The 21,496-nt window shown below is 42.1% G+C and overlaps 1 protein-coding gene across 2 annotated transcripts in view; it reads right to left on the bottom strand.

Annotated features, from left to right (window-relative positions):
• Positions 1–318: 318 nt before the first annotated feature.
• Positions 319–21,496, bottom strand: part of rnf213a (ring finger protein 213a) — a 55,646-nt gene continuing 34,468 nt past the window's right edge. Inside the window, exons 44-68 of one of the 2 annotated variants that reach the window (XM_054759171.1) lie at positions 21,252–21,437; positions 21,020–21,168; positions 20,180–20,282; positions 19,977–20,091; positions 19,559–19,751; positions 19,293–19,480; positions 18,248–18,370; positions 18,036–18,146; positions 17,712–17,954; positions 16,470–16,545; positions 16,345–16,379; positions 16,146–16,246; positions 10,998–11,154; positions 10,717–10,891; positions 8,547–8,632; positions 8,218–8,463; positions 7,796–7,928; positions 6,006–6,089; positions 5,748–5,928; positions 5,408–5,609; positions 5,246–5,323; positions 4,315–4,512; positions 4,114–4,203; positions 2,308–2,486; positions 319–1,306 (exon numbers count right to left, since the gene is read on the bottom strand). In XM_054759171.1, coding sequence (XP_054615146.1) covers positions 1,156–1,306; positions 2,308–2,486; positions 4,114–4,203; positions 4,315–4,512; positions 5,246–5,323; positions 5,408–5,609; positions 5,748–5,928; positions 6,006–6,089; positions 7,796–7,928; positions 8,218–8,463; positions 8,547–8,632; positions 10,717–10,891; positions 10,998–11,154; positions 16,146–16,246; positions 16,345–16,379; positions 16,470–16,545; positions 17,712–17,954; positions 18,036–18,146; positions 18,248–18,370; positions 19,293–19,480; positions 19,559–19,751; positions 19,977–20,091; positions 20,180–20,282; positions 21,020–21,168; positions 21,252–21,437 — 3,583 coding nt within the window. In that variant the 3' untranslated portion in view covers positions 319–1,155. The remainder of the gene's footprint in view (positions 1,307–2,307; positions 2,487–4,113; positions 4,204–4,314; positions 4,513–5,245; positions 5,324–5,407; positions 5,610–5,747; positions 5,929–6,005; positions 6,090–7,795; positions 7,929–8,217; positions 8,464–8,546; positions 8,633–10,716; positions 10,892–10,997; positions 11,155–16,145; positions 16,247–16,344; positions 16,380–16,469; positions 16,546–17,711; positions 17,955–18,035; positions 18,147–18,247; positions 18,371–19,292; positions 19,481–19,558; positions 19,752–19,976; positions 20,092–20,179; positions 20,283–21,019; positions 21,169–21,251; positions 21,438–21,496) is intronic. The other variant, XM_054759172.1, reaches the window with a different exon arrangement.

Raw genomic sequence — 21,496 nt, 5'->3', positions numbered from 1 at the left:
CCTGCCACTGTACTCTACTCCAGAATCCATATCTGTGGAATTAAAAGCAAGGGCAAATATTATTAAGTGCAAGCGGAGAGGGTGTTGTGTATTTGTGCTGGGGCTGGGAAGAGGGGTGCAGTGAAACCCAACACCACCACGGTGCTGCAACCACAGGAGAGCTTAGTTGGAGGCAGATGAAGCGCCTCCCTTCGCGAGCATCGGGGAATAGAGAGGTGAAAAGTCAAGGTGGCGAGTGACGTCGTCTCCGCTCTGGCAATGACTGCATCTTGGGGGCTACGGCGAACACCGCACTGAATGAAGAATGAACAAACGTAATAGCACGTGCTTTACAAATACTCAAATACTTAGTTTAGTTACTTTACACCACTGACTTGCTCAGACAATTCTATGTGATAAAAGGAAATATGGGAATAGTTGCATTATGTTGTTACATTGTCTTATATTGCTGTAATAATGTGACCTTGGAAAGTTCTCAACTTAAAAGTATCAGTATGGGCATCAGCGATACTGGCTCTGTATTTACTTGGTATCGGGTGGATATATACAGTATATACATGGTGCACACATTTCAGATGACAGTGATTCAAACAGACTCATTTGTTAATAATGCAATAACAGGGTTAATTTAAAGAAACCAATTTCCCAGACCACCCTGTAGATGCAGTAGCCTTCGGGAGAAGTAAGGCTGCTCATTTCATACCACAATCCTTTCCTTATTTCACACTTTATCTGCCCAGCACCAAATAAAGGAGACACACACACACACACACACACACACACACACACAGGAGTGTTTGATGATTGCATTCACAAGAAGACAAAAGTCAAGTTACAAACCTGGTAAATGAGGTTTAAGAGGTGTGTTGTACAGCACATTACAATGAAGGTGAAATGACAGTAAGGCAACATGTGCATCTTTAACAAACGAAGGAATCACTGAGTACATGCAGTATCAGGTAATTGGTGGAATCAACTATTGTGGAGTACAATGAAAGAGAAGACAGACTAATGTACACATGAACACATGAAAAGAAGAGAAAATGTTATGTGACATGTCTAGATGTCTGTTAGCCATCCATCGCACTTCAACTTGTTTGGCCCGTAATGAATGTAAACATGATGAAACCTTGAAAAGAATGCCACCCCCTCTTCTTATCGCCTGCGCTCTTGCTTGATGGCATTGATGAACTTCCAGGTTTCGACAGAGTGACAAAGGCAGATCTCGTCCGGGAAGTGCTTCTCCAGGTCAGGGGGAAAGCCCAGGTCCTTGCGCTCCATGTAAGCCTCCAGTGAGGCCTTCAGCCTTTTAAGAGACACAAACACAGATTGACCCCAAGCAGTCTTAGCTGTGAAAAACCCGTGTGACCCATGTGTGACCTATCATCCACACAACTGCAGGTGCAGAGTTGATACTTTTGAGTTGATACATGCCATGTGGGAGGGGAAACAATGTATAATATGATACAATATATATATTATATATTCCATGAACCCAGCTTCACCAAGGTCCCCACTTTCAGCTGCCGCCCATCTCACACTGCACACGACCCCTTTAGCCCCTCCTATGAGTGGTGAGCCCATTGAATGGGGGACACACTCTGCCTCTTTGGGCTGTGTCCGTCTGGTTCCCATGGGTGCAGGTTGGGCCACCAAGCGCTCAGCATCAAGCCCTGTTAGTCTTGGTTAGCCCAGCCAGGGACATAAACATCTCTCTGGGGTGGCTGGGCCCTCCCTTCGAGATGGTGAGGCATTGGAAAGACCCAGGAAGGTATCCTGGGGAGACTATGTCTCTCAAGTGGCCTGGGGATGCCAAAGTACGGAGGAGAGGGAAGTCGTGTGTCAGTCTAGAAATAACATTTTTGAAACTCCCAAAAAATCCTAAACCAAAACACAACAACAAATAATTATTCTGACACTGCCGGCCCCAAGCCCGAATAACAAAAGAGGAGGGGTGAGTGAGACTTAGACTTAGTCGTTTTTAATAATTAATCATTTATTTAATTTTATTATTAGACTTTAAAAATACCTTTTTCACATGATTTTGTTGTCTGTTTTTTCTGTTGGTGTATATTAAGCTTAGGTATATTAGCTTAGGTATATTAGCTTAGGTATATTGTAAATCACATTGTTTATCTTAGATCTGAAATCCAGATCTTTGATGATCTCGTCACACTCATCCCAAAATGTCACGTAAATGGGTTAGTCAGTTTCATCTAGTAACAAAAACCAACATAAATGTGGACGAAATGGAACCTCCTGCCTTGCACGGTGTGTATGCTTGGTGGAGGTAATAAAATGGCTTACGTCCAAGATGGCCTGTAGGTAGCCGGTGCTTTGGGATTCTTAAACTCCAGGATTAGGAATTCGTGCATCTCCAGCAGGAAAGTGTCAGTGCTGCTCTCGTAACAGAAAGCAGTCAGCAGTTGGCGCTCATTCTCACCCAGGGCCTGCTGGTACTCCTGACAGACTCCTCTGAAAGCATCCTGGTGGAAAGAAAAAAGAGGGTGAAATTGAAGAGCCCCTGAACTCAATAGTACGATTTCAAAACAGTTTTAAAATTTTTTTTTTAAATGAAATATTGGCGTCGGAATCATCATAGTACAGGACTTTCACACAATTAGCTGTGCCCAGCTGACTGTCGTGGACTTATTGACTCTTCTTAATGATCACTTCTTCAACTATCATCCCTCTCCTTTAGGGGACTCCCAATTGAATTGTGATATCGGTCCGAGCAGATTATATGGGCCGGCATCCAAAACCTCCCATATTACCATTCCAATGCAAGCAGTCCAGCAGAGCCACCAAAGTCAGAAAAATATGTGCAAAACCCGGCATGGACGAGTCTGCCGTGGTGGCACATAACCGGGAACTGGATCCCCGCAAGACCACGTAGGAACAAGCCTACAAGCCTACAAGCACCCCCCTCATCCCCCCGACTGGTCCGTCAACACCCACGCCCTCTACAAGAAGGGCCAGAGTCGCCTCCACCTGCTGAGGAGACTGAGGTCCTTTGGTGTGTGCAGGACTCTTTTACGGACCTTTTATGACTCTGTGGTGGCCTCAGCCATCTTCTATGCTGTGGGCTGCTGGAGAGGGGGCAGCACGGACAGGGACAGGAGCAGGATCAATAGGCTGATCAGGAGAGCTAGCTCTGTCCTGGACGGTCCTCTGGACTCCGTGGAGGAAGTGGGGGAGAGAAGGATGTTGGCTAAGCTGACATCCATCATGGACAACACCTCTCACCCGCTACATGACACTGTTGTTTCCCTTAGCAGCTCCTTCAGCAGCAGACTGTTACACCCACGGTGTAAGAAGGAGAGGTTCTGCAGGTCCTTCATACCGACCGCTGTCAGGTTCTACAACACCTGCACCACCTGAACCATGTTGTAGTCACTATGTATTCTTTACTTGCGTATCTTGCTTGCTGCTGTAACAAGTGAATTTCCCCACTGTGGGATAAATAAAGTACAAATACAAATACAAGATATATACAAATACAAGATATCGGATCGGACTGATACAGTATGGGCTGATACTCAAGGCTGCAATATTGGCATCATATTGGAGGTGAACACATTGTATGGAAACACCCCCACCATCCATAATATCACCAAAGTGGGACAGTAATACCTCGTCTCTCACCGTTTATCATTCCAGACCTAACCTTGATAAGTGAATTTGATAAATGAAGTAGGAGTCCTTATTTATAAATGGAATATGTTTGTAGTTAGGGCGAAGAAAACCTCTTTACGACCTTCTAAATACATTTTTTAACATTATTAGAGCCCTCTAGACATGAAGTAACACCCCTATAGTCACCTTTTCAATCCTAATACCCAATAGAGTAGACATAATAAGAGAAAATAAGACATAAAACATGAATAAGTACTAGTGTTGCAAGATTAAAACATGAGATTTCTCATTCTGAAGAAAAAAACAGTCTCGCAATGAAAATGAAATCTTCCCCCCCTTCACTTCTCTTATGTTTTTACACTTGTATAACTGTGGAGAATGTTACTTAAACATGGCTAGCTTGATAATGGCGATACACTGGTATTTGGGTTTGCATAGCATTGAATTCGAGTGTGGCTAACTTGTGCAAAGCATTACCTTCTTCAGCATCAGCATAGTTTCTGATTTGTGAGAGGTCAACAGCTGCCACAGTGCAACACAATGCTTTAAAGAGCACTGCCTCAGCACCTGGGACACGTGAAAGAAGACATTATTTTATTAAGAGAGTGGTGCAAATATGCTCAAAGAGGAAGTGGGTGAAAAGGCAAGAAAAAGTAGCAACACTTCTCAATAGCCGACCTTGAGGATATGCTCAGAAATCTGGTTTCCCATCTGCAGCACATCCTCCAGGTACGAGGACAGCTGCATGTGAGGGTCTCCCCCAGCCATGGCAAGGAAACCCAGGGCCAATTCCAGAGTGGAGAGGGCCTCACACGCCTCGCTGTAGTTGTGTAGCTCCCTGGCCAGATCCAACACGGTCAGAGCCGGAAGTGTCTCCTGTTGGCACACAGATGGTAAGCTACAATGTTTACGTGACCCCCTTACAACTACAGTAGACGCCACTACAACGTAAATAATCCGTTCCGAGAACGTTTACGTTATAGGGTTTTTACGTTATACGAAGCGTAAAATACATGTAAATAGCTTAATCCGTTCCAAGATCTTCCCAAACTCACCCCTTTGGCCCTTCAAAATATTCAAAGTCCACCAAATATGGTGGGAAAATATAAGAAAACATTAGCATAAACATAGTAGAGTAACATTCCAATATAAAATAAGGTAATAAATAAGATGACTGTAAATGAATAAAACTGAAAAACAAAAACAATCAACTAGTTTAAGGGCGACGATGATGAGGAAGGGAGGTTGAAGGGAGAAGCCTGTCTCTCACACAAACACACGTACGTGCTGTATAAATAGTCAGCCAATGAGATGAGAGCATAGGCAGTGCCCCGATAATCAGCCAATGAGAGCGTGAAGCGTCAGAAGGCGTCACCAAGTGTACTCTGTTAGTCATGGAAAATGTTTCCCTCTGTCTGTCGCGCGAGCTACAGTATTAAGCTACAGTAAATCGAATTTCTGAACTTGCACCGACTTGACACTTTACTTTATATGGAATTTCTTACGTAATACGATGCAAAAACTTTACATAAATTCTTTACGTTCAGTGGAATTTACGTAAAAGGAGGTTTACGTTATGTGAGGTAGTACTGTACTTAAAAATACTCACCTGTTTGACTTTTTCTTTGACGTCTTTCAGGATGGTCTGATAGTTGCGTTCATGTCTGTTCACGAGTGTCGGGATGCCCTGTCGTGGAGTGAAGACACAGCATACGTCAGTGGAACCACACGCTGTCTTGCTTTTCTGTTTTGCTTCTTTGTGTGCACTCACGTCCAGATAAATAAGTGGTTTGCTCAGGAGAAAGCGGGAGACAACCTGCATCTGGATCTTGGGCAAATCATATTCGTGAAGGGTGTCCTGGCCCCTCTCGATGCTGTACTGGGTGTTGGAAAGAACCATCGGCATCACATCCCTCTCCAGCTCATAGTGGATCACATGCAGGTCAGTCAAATCTACAGGGCTAACTTTGTATCTGGGGGAGAGGAAGACAGAGCAGTTAGGAGGAAAGGTGAAATAGCTACATCTTTGAGTAAAATGCATCTATGTACACAGAAGTGGAGCAGGGCTGATAGTGTGTCTTCCTCACAAAGAGAGCAAACAGCGCCCTCACCTGGTCTCCTCTCCCATGTGTCTATCCACACAGTAGACCATGTCATTGTGCAGGCTGATGAGGTAGCTAACAAGGGCTGTAGAGCAAAGGCCGAAGCCTTGTCGCTGAGGAAGCAGCACCTGTAGGTCACTGTTGGTGTCAAGGTCCTTCTGACAGAACTCATCAGGCAGCTTGAGCTCACCTGAGAGACAACATTCAAGTAGCAGTCAGACTGGAAAGTGTGGTACTTCTAAGGTTGTGCAGAGTGTTTGGATTTACCTTTGGTTGCCAAAGAGGATCTGAGCTGATTCCAGGTAGTCAAGAAGGTGCTGATGTGTTTCTCATACCAGGCTCTTAATGAAGCTACACAAAAGTATAAATTAGTAGTGTCATCTACAGTAGTGATTCTCAACTGGTGGGACACTGAGACGTTTTCAGTGTGTTGCGGGCTCTTTGCCAAAAAAAAAAAAAAAAATAGCGTAATGACCCGATGTCAGTGAACGCACCTCACATCTGTGCTATTTGCTTGCTACGCCACCACAAAGTACTGTACATGCCATGTTTATGGGCAACTTGGTCAAAGTTGAGCAGGACGGGAAGGACATCGAGTGTGGACTTGAGGCGCCACCCATCTGACACACAGCTAGATATCTACTGGAGAAGAGCGCCACACAGAGCGTAAGGTCACGTTGTGCTGTGTGGGGAGATTCCGCGCACAATGAAGACGAGCAGGTAGCGTATGACGCTACTGTTTAATACTCCATTTGATCTATTGGCCCTGCCTTGGGAGGTGGGTGATCTGCAGAAGTCATGGTCTTCCTATTATTATTATTTTTTGTCCTGTCCAGCCATTGGGGCAGATAGTATTGTTGATCTAAATGCCCTTACGTGCTCTTCCGGGGCAAAGTGTAAGATACATTTCCCGTGTTCTCCAGAAACCAGTTGAGAACCACTGAGCGACAGCGAATTGTGCATGATGTCATTAAGAAAGGTTTGCATTTAACTTCCAGGGTGTCCAGGGAGCACAAAAACTAAAAGGTGCACTCACACTTCAAGAAAACACTTTTGAAGCACTCTACAGGATCCTGGTTGCTTCCAGCATAATTCAAATAAACTATAAAGATTTATAACACACTAGCCAGTGTTGAGAAATGGTAGCAATACATTTGGACAAACAACTTTTTGTCAAAATGTAAAAAAGATGAATATCATACACAAATATGTATTGTATCATCCACAACAGTCAGTTCCAGCTGGAGTATCTCACAAACGTGAGTACAGCCCTCTCATTTCAGCAACCATTTTTATTGCACTATATGTTCTCAAGAGACAAAACTATAGAAACCAGCCTTTAGAATAATCAGTGTACAGCTTGCATCACAGATTTACTAACCTCTGAAAAGAAGTCAACACACAGGCATTATTATCGAAATAGACAACTGGCAACACTTGAATACCAAGATAATTGTGTGATAAGTATGGCTGTGGCCGTGTCATGTCTGGGACTGCGTGAGTGCTGTCAGCATGGGGAGCTGCGGTTCATTGAAGGAATTCCAACACATACTGTGACACTGTCAAGCAGTGCATGATCCCCTCCCTTGGGAAACAGCCCCACATGGCAGTTTTACAGCATGGCAAGTGGTGCAAACACGCCTCCAAGAGGAAGCTGAAGGTGATGCTCCACACCGGAACCCAAGTAAGCACCTGCAGAGGCATACTCAAGCGGAAGGAAGGCAAGTTGTCTAACACCATCTCTCAGATGGTTTCATCATGGAGTAGTGGAAGAGGATTCCACTAACAACCTGTGCACTTCTGTTGAGTTCTATTCTTTGTGCTGTGCTAGATAACAAACAGATAACAAGTGTTGAGTCAGTGGATAGCAACTCTATACTGCTGTACAAGCTGTACACTGACTATTCTAAGTTATATACAAGTTTCATGTCTATAGATGATTGTCCCTTGAGAAGATTTAATAAAACATATAGTGAAATGTGAGGGGTGTCCATGACAGCGCTTGCTTGTGGTACAGGACGATCGGAAGATCCTAAGAGGAGCTTTGGTTTCAATACCTGCTTTCAGGCTGTGGAGAAATCCCATGATGGTGCTGCACGTCATTTCCCTGAGGTTTTGAAACTTCTTAACCAGTTCTTTCTGCAGGGTGAGGATGTCTGGGAGGTGCCTCACCAGTCGCAGCTCTGCTTCCTGATACAAATAGTAAGTGCTCAAGCTGTCAATATCAATCATAAAAAGACACCATTTTCAAAAAGGTATTTCCAACATTTGTTTAATAGCTTTTTAAAAGATACTTCTAACATTCTAAGTACATAATATGTTGGGAGTTTTTTCACCCACAGGTGGCAGGTGGATTTGAACCTTCATCCATCTACACTCAAAGCACAATCGTTACGGACTGAGTCGTTCCCGCCCAAATTGTATTCCAGTCCTGTAGATATAGTCACTGCTGTTGCAAAGTTCATAGCCAGTTACTGACCCTGTTTAGAAACCTCCATAACACAGGCAACTTGTCTTTGCCATCACTCAGCTCCACCACGTGGGTAAGGTGCAGCAGAGACACTTTCTCCCTGCAGCTCCACAAGGCCGAAGTGTGGATGGGAGAATCTATTGGAAGTGACGCCAAGAAGAAGCCTGGATTGTCACACAGCCTCATGATGGGATTGGAGCTGTGAGAGTCAGTTTGGATGAACAGTTTCATTTCCTTCAGTCGTCTGTCCAAGTGCTGCAGGTGGGGGGGATCGGCACAATCGATCTTAGATTAAGTGGGTGGTGGGTCAAGTTTATGATCATTGAAAGGCACGGTACCATCAGCTTAGCCATGATGCAGTTGCTCATTTGGAGCTCCCAATCATTTCTCATCTCCTTGGAGGAAAGCATCTGGTAATGTGTTACTGAAAGCATTCACATAAAAAGTCAATTCACTTGTTTCAGGCACAATCTGTACGTAATTTGAAACTATGACGATATGATACCTGTCTGTATTGAGAAATGTGGTATTTTAGACAGCAGTGTTGTATAATTAGGACAGTAATTATGTCCAACTGTAGCTGCTACATCAGCCACTGACTAACTAAATACACACGTACGATTTTCAGTCTATTTTCATATTGAATACAAAAATGAAGTGTTGTTGTTCAAATATAGATATTTCTACACACAGGGAGGCATCCAGGCGTCATGTCACACATTAAACGTCCAGAACATTCTGACATTATTAAACAGGTATGTTTTTATTGTGACTTATTTCATCTTGTGTAGCTTTAGTTTGTCTCCTTGTCAGTGTAAACATTGCGCCCTCCCTCTGGCTTCGTCTTCTTGTCTTGTGAATTTAATGTTAGGAGTGGCATCATGACACTCCTTAAATAAATAAAAAATCCGGCTCAGATGATAGCGCCATCATAAATGCCACTTACAGTTTTGTGCAACTTATTGCTGGGTTTCAAACACGTGACCTCGCGTCACAGTAGATTTTTTTTTGGGGGGGGGGGGGCAAGCATAGATAACATAATACAGCCACATACACACTCAGTAAGTTTGTGCAGTATTTTGCAGATTAAAGCAAGTAAAAGTGCATATTGTTGGAATTTACTTGTACCAATTGTGTGAGTGTTCATGGTGTGATGCATGAAAACACAAAATAGTTGAGAAGAAGACGATGGAAATGCAGTGAAAGCAGTGTTCTTAAATTATTCTTATGCACGAATACATTCTTGGATATGTCCTTCATCATTCCGCTGCACTGTTTGAGCTCCATAGCCACTTTTCTGCCACATTTTAAACACAATATCCCGTGGTGCATTCAAGAAGTTAACTTGGTGTTGACTTATGCTTACATGTTTTAGGGAGATCAGTTTCACCACTTAAAACTGGGATTTTTCCAAGCCCTCCATGGAGCATTGCTGGACATTCTTCCAGGTGGCTGCATTTCACATTTTTAAGTTCTAACAATGATTTTGGGATATATTGTGCTTCTTTCTCACTGTAAACTGGAGCGTGTTTACTCGGCTCCACTTCAAAAGAGCGAAAGGCAAACGCCGGAAAAGGTGGCTTCTCGACATTGAACTTTTTTCATGTTATGATAGACCAGGGGTCACCAACCTGGTGCCCGCAGGCCTGGTTTTCATTCAGGCTTTCAGTTAATAATGTGAGAACACTAGAAAGAAAAGTATTCTGAAACATAAAATGTGAGTTGTGGATACCAGCATTTTGTGAATGTTCTGGTAAAACAAGCATATTTGATCTGTTTGGGTTGAAATAAGCTATGAAAATCATTTCTACAAAAATGAGTAGCTCGTGGCCATTTTCATTTTCTAAAAGTAGCTCTCACAAGAAAAAACTTTGGTGACCCCTGAGATAGACGATCTTAGTATAAGCATTTTCCCAAATACATAAATCACAGGCCACAAGTTTGGGCACACAGCGTTTTCTTAGTTTGCATGACTATTTACTTTGTAGATTCTCACTGAAGGGATCAAAACTACGAATGAACACATGTGGAATTATGTCATACTTCACAAAAAAGTGTGAAATAACTCTAAATATGTCTTATATTTTAGATTCCTCAAAGTAGCTTTTCTGATGGCGCTACAAACCCTTGGTGTTCTCTCAGTGAGCTTCATGAGGTAGTCACCTGAAATGGGTGCCTTGCCAGGCTTACTTAGTGCCTTATTGATTGGGTTGGGACCATGAGGCTGTGTTGTGTGTTTCCAAACTTTTGGCCTGTCCTGTATTTGAACAAATTCCACATGAGAACGATGCATCCATGCAGTATTTTTGCTCTGATTTGACATGACTTCTCGTTACAAATACGTTTGTTTGCCCCCCCATCTTTGTGAAGCAGGGCTGACAACGGGATGTGAGGCCACGTGAAACCCAGCAATATGTTTTTTTGACTCATGCAACTTATACTCTGGAGCGACTTTATTCACAGTGAAGAAAAAAGGTAGGCGGAGAGACAGAGTGAGGTTTATCTTACAGTTTTGCTGCTGCTGGGGTTCCAGAAGGCTGCTGAGCAGCAGATGAACAGTACCCACTGCATCATCTGTCCCTTTACGCAGACATTTGACAAGATGCTCTACATCTTTTTGCAGGTGAGCACGGAGAAAAGGCCCTGGGTCTTTGACCGGGGGCCTGATGATAGAAGTGATAGCCTGTGAAAACAAAATCCAAAACACAGAAATCATCAAGGAGCTCATCTTCCTGATATTCCAGAGTCAAGTACTAAACAAAGTGAACATTTTGTGTGAGTGACGCCACCTGGAGGCGTCCGGAAGCACCGACCAGCATGGCCATGTGAGTAAGCATGCGGATGATTGTGAAGGAAACAGGAGAAAGATGGTTGGTGTCAAGCATGTCCGCATTGTCCCTTCGACTGGGGTCGCCCAGGATGTGGCCTGGCTGGGTGCGGTCACCTCTGAAAGGCAACCAAACAACCATTACTAAGTGACTTTTCAATATCAAGTGTCTTCGATGATCACACCCTCCAGGACTTGGCAACCATTTACACAAACTGCCCCACTTTGATGCTTTGTTTGATCTTTTACTATTGTGTGTTCAGTGATGTGACGGAGGAAAAGTGTACTGATAACCATAGAACCAGAAATGCAGCTTACTGCAACCTCAAAATCCAAGATGGCAGCATGTGTGTCTGTGTCTAGCAGCAAGTGTGTCTGTGTCTTATTCTTCTGGGTGGTTTTGGGTGGATTTTATCTGCATTTTTGAGCATTCTTGGAAAAGGGAAGGAGGAATCTTTTTGGTTTGTGGGGTCTGAGCTGGCCGGCTGGAGCCTGCTTGCTGCACTGGCTTGAGGTAGCAATCCGAAGCCAGCTTCCACATTTGTCAGAGCTAGCAAGCTGGAGCCTGCTTCCACTCTGGGCCTGTGCTACCACTTGGAGCCTGATTCCACTCTGGGCCTGTGCAACAAAGCTGAAGTCTTATCTTCCCTCTCATACCAAGGCATCCGGAATTGTGATTTTGAAAGCGGATGTTTTGCATCCCTCTTTTTGTAATTTAATCTTATTATTTTTGTACACTTGAAATAATTAAGCGAAGAAATGGAAAAGCTATGGCTGTGTTTTATCATAATGAATGTCCTAGTTATGCATTCACACAGCAGCTCAACTGGGTTTCACCAGCAATGGTATGAGAGCTGCCCTCATAGGGGGACATTTACATATGTCTACCTAATGGAGGTTCCTATTTATCCATTGCCCTTGACTCATTTACACAGCCAATTGGGCCTAAATAATCTTCCCTGTGTTATGGCTCCTTATGGTATTTGCTCTAGCAATACATCAAGTAGTATTTATGGTTCTCGATTTGATAAACAAAACTTTCATGAATATAGTGGGAAATTATCTAAACGGAAGTGCTTGATCCTACTTTTATTGTTGATGTCAGGAAATGCCCATTCACTCATGCTGCTTTAAGACTCCAGCTGATTTTAAAGAAAGCTCGGGCCTTGGCTTCTTGCATATTTGTTTATGTAGTCTTGTTCCTAAAATTGATGGGGTGCGCATTTGGGCTCAGTCTACAAATGCAGATGTCATTGTAATAACTGAAACTTGGTTGAATAGATCAGTATCTGACAATGCTATCGCTATCAGTAGTTATAAAGTGTACAGAGCTGACCGCCCTAAAAAAAAATGGGGGGGTAGCAATGTACATTAAAAATAAGTTTCAAGCTGAAGTAATTCTTTCTAAATGAGTGGTTAAGCAGTTTGAGTTTTTAGCCATAAAGCTTCAAGTTTCAAAAGGTCTTAGCTTATCTGTTATTGGCTGCTATCGTCCACCCTCTGCGGAAAGTGGTGCCCTTCCGGCAATAATGGAGCTTGTCTCAAATAAGATCTTTAATGAATTGATTGTCCTTGGTGATTTGAATCTGAACTGGTTATTGCCAGTTTCTGATGATTTGAAATCTTTCTGTGATGCTTTAAATATTTTCCAAATTGTTGACAAGCCAACACGTCCAAATCTAAAAAATCCTGAAAAATCATCTCTTATTGATGTCATATTAACCAATGCTCCTCAAAAATATTCTGAAGCTTCCATATTTGTGAATGACATCAGTGATCATTGTGTTATTGCAACTGTTAGATCTGCAAAAGTTCCAAAGACGAATCCAAAAATCATACTATAGCATGATGTAAAACATTTCTCGGAACAAGGATTTCTCCACGATTTGTTACACTTCGATTGGGAGAAAATATACACGATTCCTGATGTTGAAGTTGCTTGGAGCTACTTTCATACACTATTTTTTGATATGATCAATAAACATGCTCCATTCAAAAAATATCGACTCAAAGGATGAAATAATACTTGATGTTCACCAGATCTTTCAGCTCTTCTTCATAAGCGGGACCTTGCATGGACTAAAGCTAGAAAAAGTAACTCAGATTCTGACTGGTTGGCTTTTAGACATTTAAGAAATTCTTGCACTGTAAATATTCGAAAAGCTAAAGCTGATTATTATATGTCTCAAACTTCAGAGAATCTGAATAACCCACAAAAGTTCTGGAAGTCTATAAATTCATTGTCTGGAAGTCATCGTGGTGTTGAGCTACGTCAATGCATTTTAAAAGATGCACATTTAATTATGGACAAATTTGAAATGCTTGATTGTTTCAACCAGCATTTTGTCTCCTCTAGTTTTTTGTTTGAAACATCCAACCTAAATACCAATTGCTCTTTAGACAGTAATGTACAGTATATTGTCAAGGGCGGTCTTTTAATTTTATCCCCATCACGGAAGATGAGGTGCTGAAGGCACAGAAGCTTTTTGATATAACAAAATCAGCAGGTCCTGACGAAATTGAGCCTTATTATTTGAAACTTGCTGCAAACATTATTGCCAAGCCATTGACATATATTTTTAATCTTTGCTTGTTCACTTGTAAAATCCCGAGTATTTGGAAAACTGCTTATGTACACGCGCTACTTAAGGGAGGTGATGCAAGTATATTAAATAATTATAGGCCTATTTCCAAATTGTGTGCACTGGCTAAGCTGTTGGAATCATTTGTAAGTGATCAATTGAATGATTACTTGGCCAATCATAGTATTCTTTGTGATGTTCAGTCTGGTTTTTGGAGGCGCCACAGTACAACTTCTGCTGCTCTTAAAGTTATTAATGACTTTATTGAATATAAAGACCAAAAACAACACTGTGCAGTTCTCTTTGTTGACCTTTCAAAAGCATTTCATACTGTGGATCATCTTATTTTAAAACAACGATTGATTAGTGCTGGCCTGTCAGAAAAAAGTGTCAAATGGTTTGGCAATTATCTTTCAGATCGATACCAGTGTGTACAGGCTGAGGGGTGTACATCAGGTCTATTGAAAGTGTCTAAAGGTGTACCGCAAGGTTCTGTTTTGGGACCACTTTTGTTTATTTGATATATTAATGATGTTGATAAAACTGTGTTAGATGCAAAGTTTCATTTCTATGCTGAAGACACGGTCTTATACTGCGCAGGAACTACACCTACTCAGGCTATTTTTAATTTGCAGCAAGCTTTTAATTTGCTTCAGAAATGCCTCCGACTTAAAACTTGTCTTAAATGCAGAGAAGACTAAAGTAATGTTGTTTACAAATGCTTGGAAATCTAATTTAAAAAATCTGCCTAATATTATAACACTACAAGGTTCTCCTATTGAACGTGTGTCAACCTATACTAAGTACCTTGGATTTTTGCTATCACTTTCTTTTGCCCCTCATATTCAGCAGCTGGCAAAAAAATTAAAAGTAAAATTGGGTTTCCTTTTCAGGATAAAATCATGCCTTTCTTTTGCTGCCAAAAAGAGGTTGGTGTCTGCAGCATTCTTATCAATGTTGGATTATGGTGACATTTTATACATGCATGCGCCAGCTAAGGCCTTACATGCCCTTGATACTGTTTACCACGGTGCTTTAAGGTTCATTACAAACCTGAAATCCTTCACACATCATTGTGTTCTTTATGATAATGTCGGCTGGTCTTCCTTGTCTTTACGCAGGCTGAAACATTGGTACCTCTTTGTATATAAAGCTATGCTCCGACTGCTGCCTAGGTATATATGTGATTATAGTTTGCCCAGAGAAACCGATCGCTATAACTTGAGATCTGAAGACTTTATCATGTTGACTGTTCCAAGAGTCAACTCAGAACAAGGTAAAAAGGCATTCAGTTATTCTGCACCATTTTCCTGGAATAAGATCCAATCTGACTTGAAGCTGGATCAGTTGGTCTCAATTTACTCTTTTGAGAGACTTTTAAATGTTTGGGTTGAGAAATTATCATGCTGTAAATGCTTTGCCTGATTACTTTTATTACCTTGTATTTTTATTGTTTTATTTTTTATTATTATGTGTGTACGAATGTCTGATGTAACCTGTAAATTGTGCTGCCTTTGGCCAGGACACTCTTGAAAAGAGATTTTTAATCTCAATGAGGTTCTCCTGGTTAAATAAAGGATAAATAAAATAAAATAAATATTGGGTAATAGGAGTGTAAAGGTGACTATAGGGGTGTTATTTCATGTCTAGAGGGCTCTAATAATGTTAAAACACCCGTATTGTAAGGTTGTACACAGTTTTTCTATGCGCAATGAATATATTCCATTTATAAAAAAGGAATCCTACTTAGCGGAAATTTATTTATCACGGTCGGATCTGGAACCAATCCACCACAATAAACAAGGGATTACTGTACAGTATATTAAATGAGCAGTATAACGAGCAGTAGACTTGAACAGTATTCCTCATCTGTCAGGCATCTTTCGAGGGTGAGTAGTTTTATTTGACTAGTTTTACATATCAGTTGTTAACATTGCTTGTCTGACAGTCAAGAAATTAAAACATTGCCATCTACGGAATGTTAACCGTGTTTTATCGATTGAGATAGATTCATTAATAACTGGAGAAGCACACCAAAATAATAATCCTACATTTTTTGGATCAATCTTTGATATTTTGTAAAAGCTGTTGGAAATGTGTCCTGTATTTTTTTTCCCCCCAAGTGCTCTGACGATTTTTTGTGGAGTTATATGCACAAATGCCGAAAATGGTCCTCTCTCAAAATGTTATCTTTTTTAAAAATTCCTGCATCCACTTCCAACAGGGCCTCTCCCCGCTAATGCTCGGTGCTCGGGCCCTATCGGAACTGCTATATTTATTATTATTAATGCATAAAATGGTTTTCAAATGAGAACAATTTGGAACCACCCAGCATCACTGCAAGGATAGTTTTCTGGCTTTTGAGGCTCCACTGTAGCACCAATAGGAAATGTATGTCCTTCCATTGGTCTTTAGCGAGTGAGATCACGCTTCCCAGTCAAGTCATCTTTAACAAATGTCATTAAAAAAAAAAATTGCCCACAAAATCCTGAAGGATCTGCATGAGTGATGGCAACCAGGTCACTTACTGCTCTTCAACAACTTTAAAATTCTCCACAAGGTTGTGGTATCTCCCACCAATAAGGACACCACAGTCAAGGCAGTGAATTATTTCCATGGGCCGGCCGCACTAGTCACCAAAAGAGATGGGACAAGTACTTTCAATGTGAGAACAGACACAGATATCCAGATTGTGTACATCTGTGGAACAGAATGAACACAACATACCTCTCCGACTGTGCAGGGGTGACCATTTGCACAGTCTAAAACATAAAAAGGATGTCATTTCATTTCCAGGAAAATGATCTTTAACAGTCACATTATTCCCACTCAGAACGCTTTTTGTTACTTACAGTACCACTTAATTCCGGGCAGAGCTTGCATCGCGTCTACCAACTTGTTTTGTGGCATGGTTGGCAAGAAGGCAGCCTAAAGTGAAAAGATGAGACCAATTCACTTCTCATCACTGCTGGGAACATCAAAAATAGCTGAATGATGCCATACACAGTGTCACCTTAAAGTTGCACACAGGCCAACATTTCAGGGACTAATGACCCTGACATCTTAAACATGTTCAGGACAAATACACCTTATGTCATACGACTTTTTGGTTTGGTTGGTTTTAAAATATTTCTTTAGAAAAGACAATGCCTGAAATAAAGAGTTTGTGCAGTTTATTTCTTTTGCAGAAGAGGTCAGACAACGTGCAGAGTGCACGGCGGTCTGCAGATGTCTGAGCAAGAGTGGCTTCCTGACTGCGATTCTTATACTCCATTGCATGCAAATGAATGACACTGTAAAAGAAATGCCGGGTGTAACGATTTGTTTTAATAACGGTTCAATTCATATCAAGATTCGCGGTTGCCGATACAATTCAAGGACAATATTGGTTCATTTAGAACAATACGATCTAAAATGATTCAATAACTTTTTAGCCAAAAATTCAACCAGTGTGACTGTGAAATAAATACCTGGATACTGGACAGTTTCCTAGATTCCCATTGTTTTTTTTGTCAGGGAATCAGGTATAAATGATTACAAATCCTGACATACTTAAGAATAAATGATAAATGAGTTAAAAAAAAAGAAAAAAAGTTCAAAATGCAACGCAAAATATCGCTGATATCTTTCCCGGTGACCAGCTAGTGCACTGCTACTGCTATTTACATCCACTGTCGTCATCGGTCATGCTAAGCTACAGCGCATGCTAGACAATCGTTTCGTCAGAAACCACCCAGGCTCTCGCATTGCTTAAGAGACAGCGTGTCAGCCGGTTGCTAGTCCTGCGATGCCCGGTGCATTTCTCCATATAAGGATTTATGGCTGATTCTTATCCATTCAGGAGGTTGCTACCGATGCAGCTGCATCATTTTGGCTTACACTGTGTGCCAAATAATCATTTTAAACAAATTGAATTTATTTTTTTTATAATTTTGAACAAATACAAACAAATCAAATGTCCAACAATGTCATGGAACAGATGGTGTTTGACTTTAGAGGTTTCAATGTACATTTTTTCAATAGGATTTTTTTTTTAAATAACAAAGTCAACCAAAACCCCAGAACTGCATTGGACAACGGAGGTTCCACTGTACCTGCATGCTATGAGGTGTCATTGCCAGCTGCTGCAGCGGCGCTACAATGGTCTGATCCGTGCAGAGCAGGACGGCAGCCAGGTGAACAGTCAGCGACACATACATGTAATCGTCCCCTGAAATCCCGGGACTGACTGCCAGCGGGCCGAGTCGGTTGGTCACCAGAGCCTCGGCGAAGGCCCTGACTTGAGGGTTGGCAAGCACCTTGGAAGTCTCGATGAAATGCAGTAGGGGTTGGAAACGCTGGACGTTGAGAAAAAGTAATGCTTGATGTAGATTATGACTTGCTTTGAAAACTGCTTGTGCCATATTTGGGGACTGTACCTCTGGCTTTGGGTGCAAACTGGCATTGGTGTTTCTGTAGAGGGTGGTAACTTCTCTAAACAGTGCTAAAAGGAGGTACACTCTCACCCTCTTTGCTGAAATTGTGCAGCCCTACGAAAGGAACACAGATGCACAAAGCTGAAGTAAACAAAACACCCGACCCCCACTCCACCCACAACACCAGATTGTAACGTAAACAAGAAAAGTGTTACCTGACAAATCTCGTCGAGATCGTCCATTCGGCCCTCCGCAATTGCCTTTGCACATGCATCCCTGATTGTCTTGTAGCTCCGCCCACACAAAAGATACTGATCAACTGAGGTGGCTTCTTCACTCTGGGCGTAGAAGGACACTTTTACATTCACTTTGTATCAAATTTATAGCGTGTGTTTTTCCTTTAACTCAGGATGGGCATAATAATTGTCTATGGCAGGGGTGAGCAACCTTTACTATCAAAAGAGCCATTTTGCCCCCTCGCCCACTAAAGAGAAATCGTCTGGAGCTGCAAACTTATGAACTTTTAAAAGATTGAATCTTCCTTAGATTATAGCGATCTAATGTATCTTATTTATGATGTATTGTGTAAAACTCAGACATGAATAACATCAAATTAAGAGCACAAAATGAATGCTGACCCACCATCCACCAGTTCAAGTTCCAGCCAAGTGTTTCCAGAGAGATGATGACATGGCTGTTTGACGTGTGGTAAAAGGCAGTGTGCTAGCATGAATTAACTTGAGACAAATGTGCACATTAGCATTAGCAAGTCATCAAAACTTACCTTCATGCATTCCCACATAGTATCAGCATTTGACACCAAATATGAGGTGAAAGAAAGATGGTACAAATACACTAGTAGTCTATCTGTGCGGCATGAGATAAAGTTAGCACACCCACAATGGACATGCGTCAAGTGAGACGGATGTAACAGAGAGAATCCGGCCACTTTTCAAAATAAAACATTAAAAATAATGAAATAATGGAAATTATTTTTTCTTTCTGTGCGACCTGGTACCAAATGACCCGGGGGTTGGGGACCACTGGCCTAATTCATTATGCCTTGAAGCAATGAGGCAAAACTGAGTGCAATATGGGCCACAACCAGTGGAGGAGCTGTTCAACTTGTCTGCTGTCTAACTAAGGACAACACCGTCAGGATATTCAAACAGCAACCGTCCAATGAAAATAACAATTTATTTATTTCTCGCTATTGAAGGGACAGCCCTGATTAACACTGCAGTAAATAATGTACCTAACCTTTTGCAGAACCTCTTCAGGAAAGAGCCAGTGCATGTTCTCCATTTTGAGAAGTTTCATGGCAAACTCCACTCCGTGTTGGCTGCAAATCTTACGAATCAAGTAGACACGATACCAGTTGTTCCCACTGCGGGTACACAACCTTATCACGCCCTCCAGGAAGTCATCATTTTTACTCTGACCCCCGCCTGAGATAACAGATGAGTACTGTTAAATCACTCAACATGCCAAAGTTGTCCAGTGTTTCCTCATCTAGAACTACTCACCAGCGGCAACGATGGCAGCTGCCACATCCAGGTCCATTCGCACTCTTGCCAGCTGCTGTAGATTCTCCACTGTAGCCCTTTCAGCACACAGATTGTGTGACCGAAGAAACTCCCTCAGAAAGTCACTTTCGTGGCGCAGACACACGTGCCTGTCCGTATCGGATCGGAACTCAAACCTCTCAAACATGGAATCCTTGAGGCGACAACAGAGCAATAAGGAATGGCTTGCTTCTACGTAAGCACTACTAGTCTATCTTACAAGAAATGTACAGGATCTGCCATACAAATCATTTCCAGATTAAGCCTTTATATTTCGTGTTTTTATTGAACCATTTGATTCATAAACAGACATTAGGGCCTTTTGACCGACAGACAAACCCAAGGACACACATTAGTGCTCATATACTGTATACACTACCTGCATGCAGTTCACGTACAGACAGTAGAGTTTGATTTTGTCCTTCTCCTCTAAAATGTTGCAGCGCTCGACGGCCAGCAGGTGTTGCTGAAGGTGTTCTTTCACTTCGTCAAAACTGTGAAAAATGTATAGCCCAATTAGGAACACTGCTACCACAACAAATGAATAAAATAATTGGATGTTCACCACCCCTGGCACGTCACCTGTACTTTAGCAGCAGTTTCAGCACCACCGAGCGAACTACTGGGTTTTTATCCGCCGAGTCATCAAACGGAGAAAGCACCTTGGTCTGGATTTGTTGATCAGCTGGGGAGGTATGAACTTTGCATTTAGAACAACCGCGGGAATGAAATATGCAGTATGTGTGTATAAGGGATGGGCATTGTAGCAGATTAGTCGTTTTATTGAACGTTGGCACTTCTGTGTGGAATTGATTCTTAATTGTGTCTTGAAGCAGTTGAGGCCAAACGGGCTGCAGTACTTGCCAACAAAAGCCAGTATCTTCAAAAATGGTAAAGGGCTGGTCGTCCAGTGTGGCTAGCTTTGTGGCCGCTTCTTTAGCAGCGCTGGCGTCTTTGCCGGCTTTCAAAACACCGTCGTAGCGATGCTGGTGTTTCAGGTGGCCGATAAGGTTTGATGTCTTGAAGGTCGATGTTTTTTCCCACCTTGCGGAACGTTTGCAGAACATTTGGGGAAAATAGCATGTACAATATCTTCCACAGAAACAGTAAAGAAGTCCCACATGATCGATGCCATGATTGTTTACAGGTGAGCTGGGGGTGGGGCAAAGTGGCAAAAAAACTGAGCGCTTGATTTGCCAGTAAACACGGCATAATACGGGTATTCTCGCCTCGTCGGAATTTTTTTATCGGTCATTAGAGCTATTTTTAATGTTATCGGATGAATCTGTATGACATGACTCCTCATCTTGTCCCAATAATGACTGGTCCGATAATTATCATGCATCCCTAACAGTCCATCTAGGCAATGTAGCTAAATGCCCATCCCTAGTGTGTATGCATACAAGCTAGTAAGTTCCCCACCGCTGGTTTGCACCATGAGAAAAGACAGCAAGTGCTGAATGACAGCTGCACATGGGGGGGAGTTGTCCTTGAAGCACACAAGAGACACTAAGTCGATGAAGAAAGAGTTGCACTGATTCCTGAACGACACGTGTTGGTCAATTTGAATCCTGCAGAAAACAACAAGTGACAGCAACAATGATAACACGTTTTTGCTCAAATGTATTACACGCCAAGTTACACTGCAACCCACCTTAAGTCCTCAGAGGGAACCACTGCAAAGTCGTCAGCGACTGACTGCTTACAGTGAGGACAGTACATCTGACAGGGAATCAACCACTTTTTAATGCACGAGCCACAGAACATGTGCTGGCATGGCAGACAGACTGGATGATGTGGGTCTCCCTGGCACAGCAAGCACCAAGGAAGCGAATCAAACCTGGACGGAATATAAAGGACAACCAACCCTCAGTTTTAGAGGGGAAATTCAGTGGCAAT

The sequence above is a fragment of the Dunckerocampus dactyliophorus genome, chromosome 18 (assembly GCF_027744805.1).
Source record: "Dunckerocampus dactyliophorus isolate RoL2022-P2 chromosome 18, RoL_Ddac_1.1, whole genome shotgun sequence".
Classification (NCBI taxonomy): domain Eukaryota; kingdom Metazoa; phylum Chordata; class Actinopteri; order Syngnathiformes; family Syngnathidae; genus Dunckerocampus; species Dunckerocampus dactyliophorus.
This window is presented reverse-complemented; position numbering and strand designations above follow the sequence as displayed.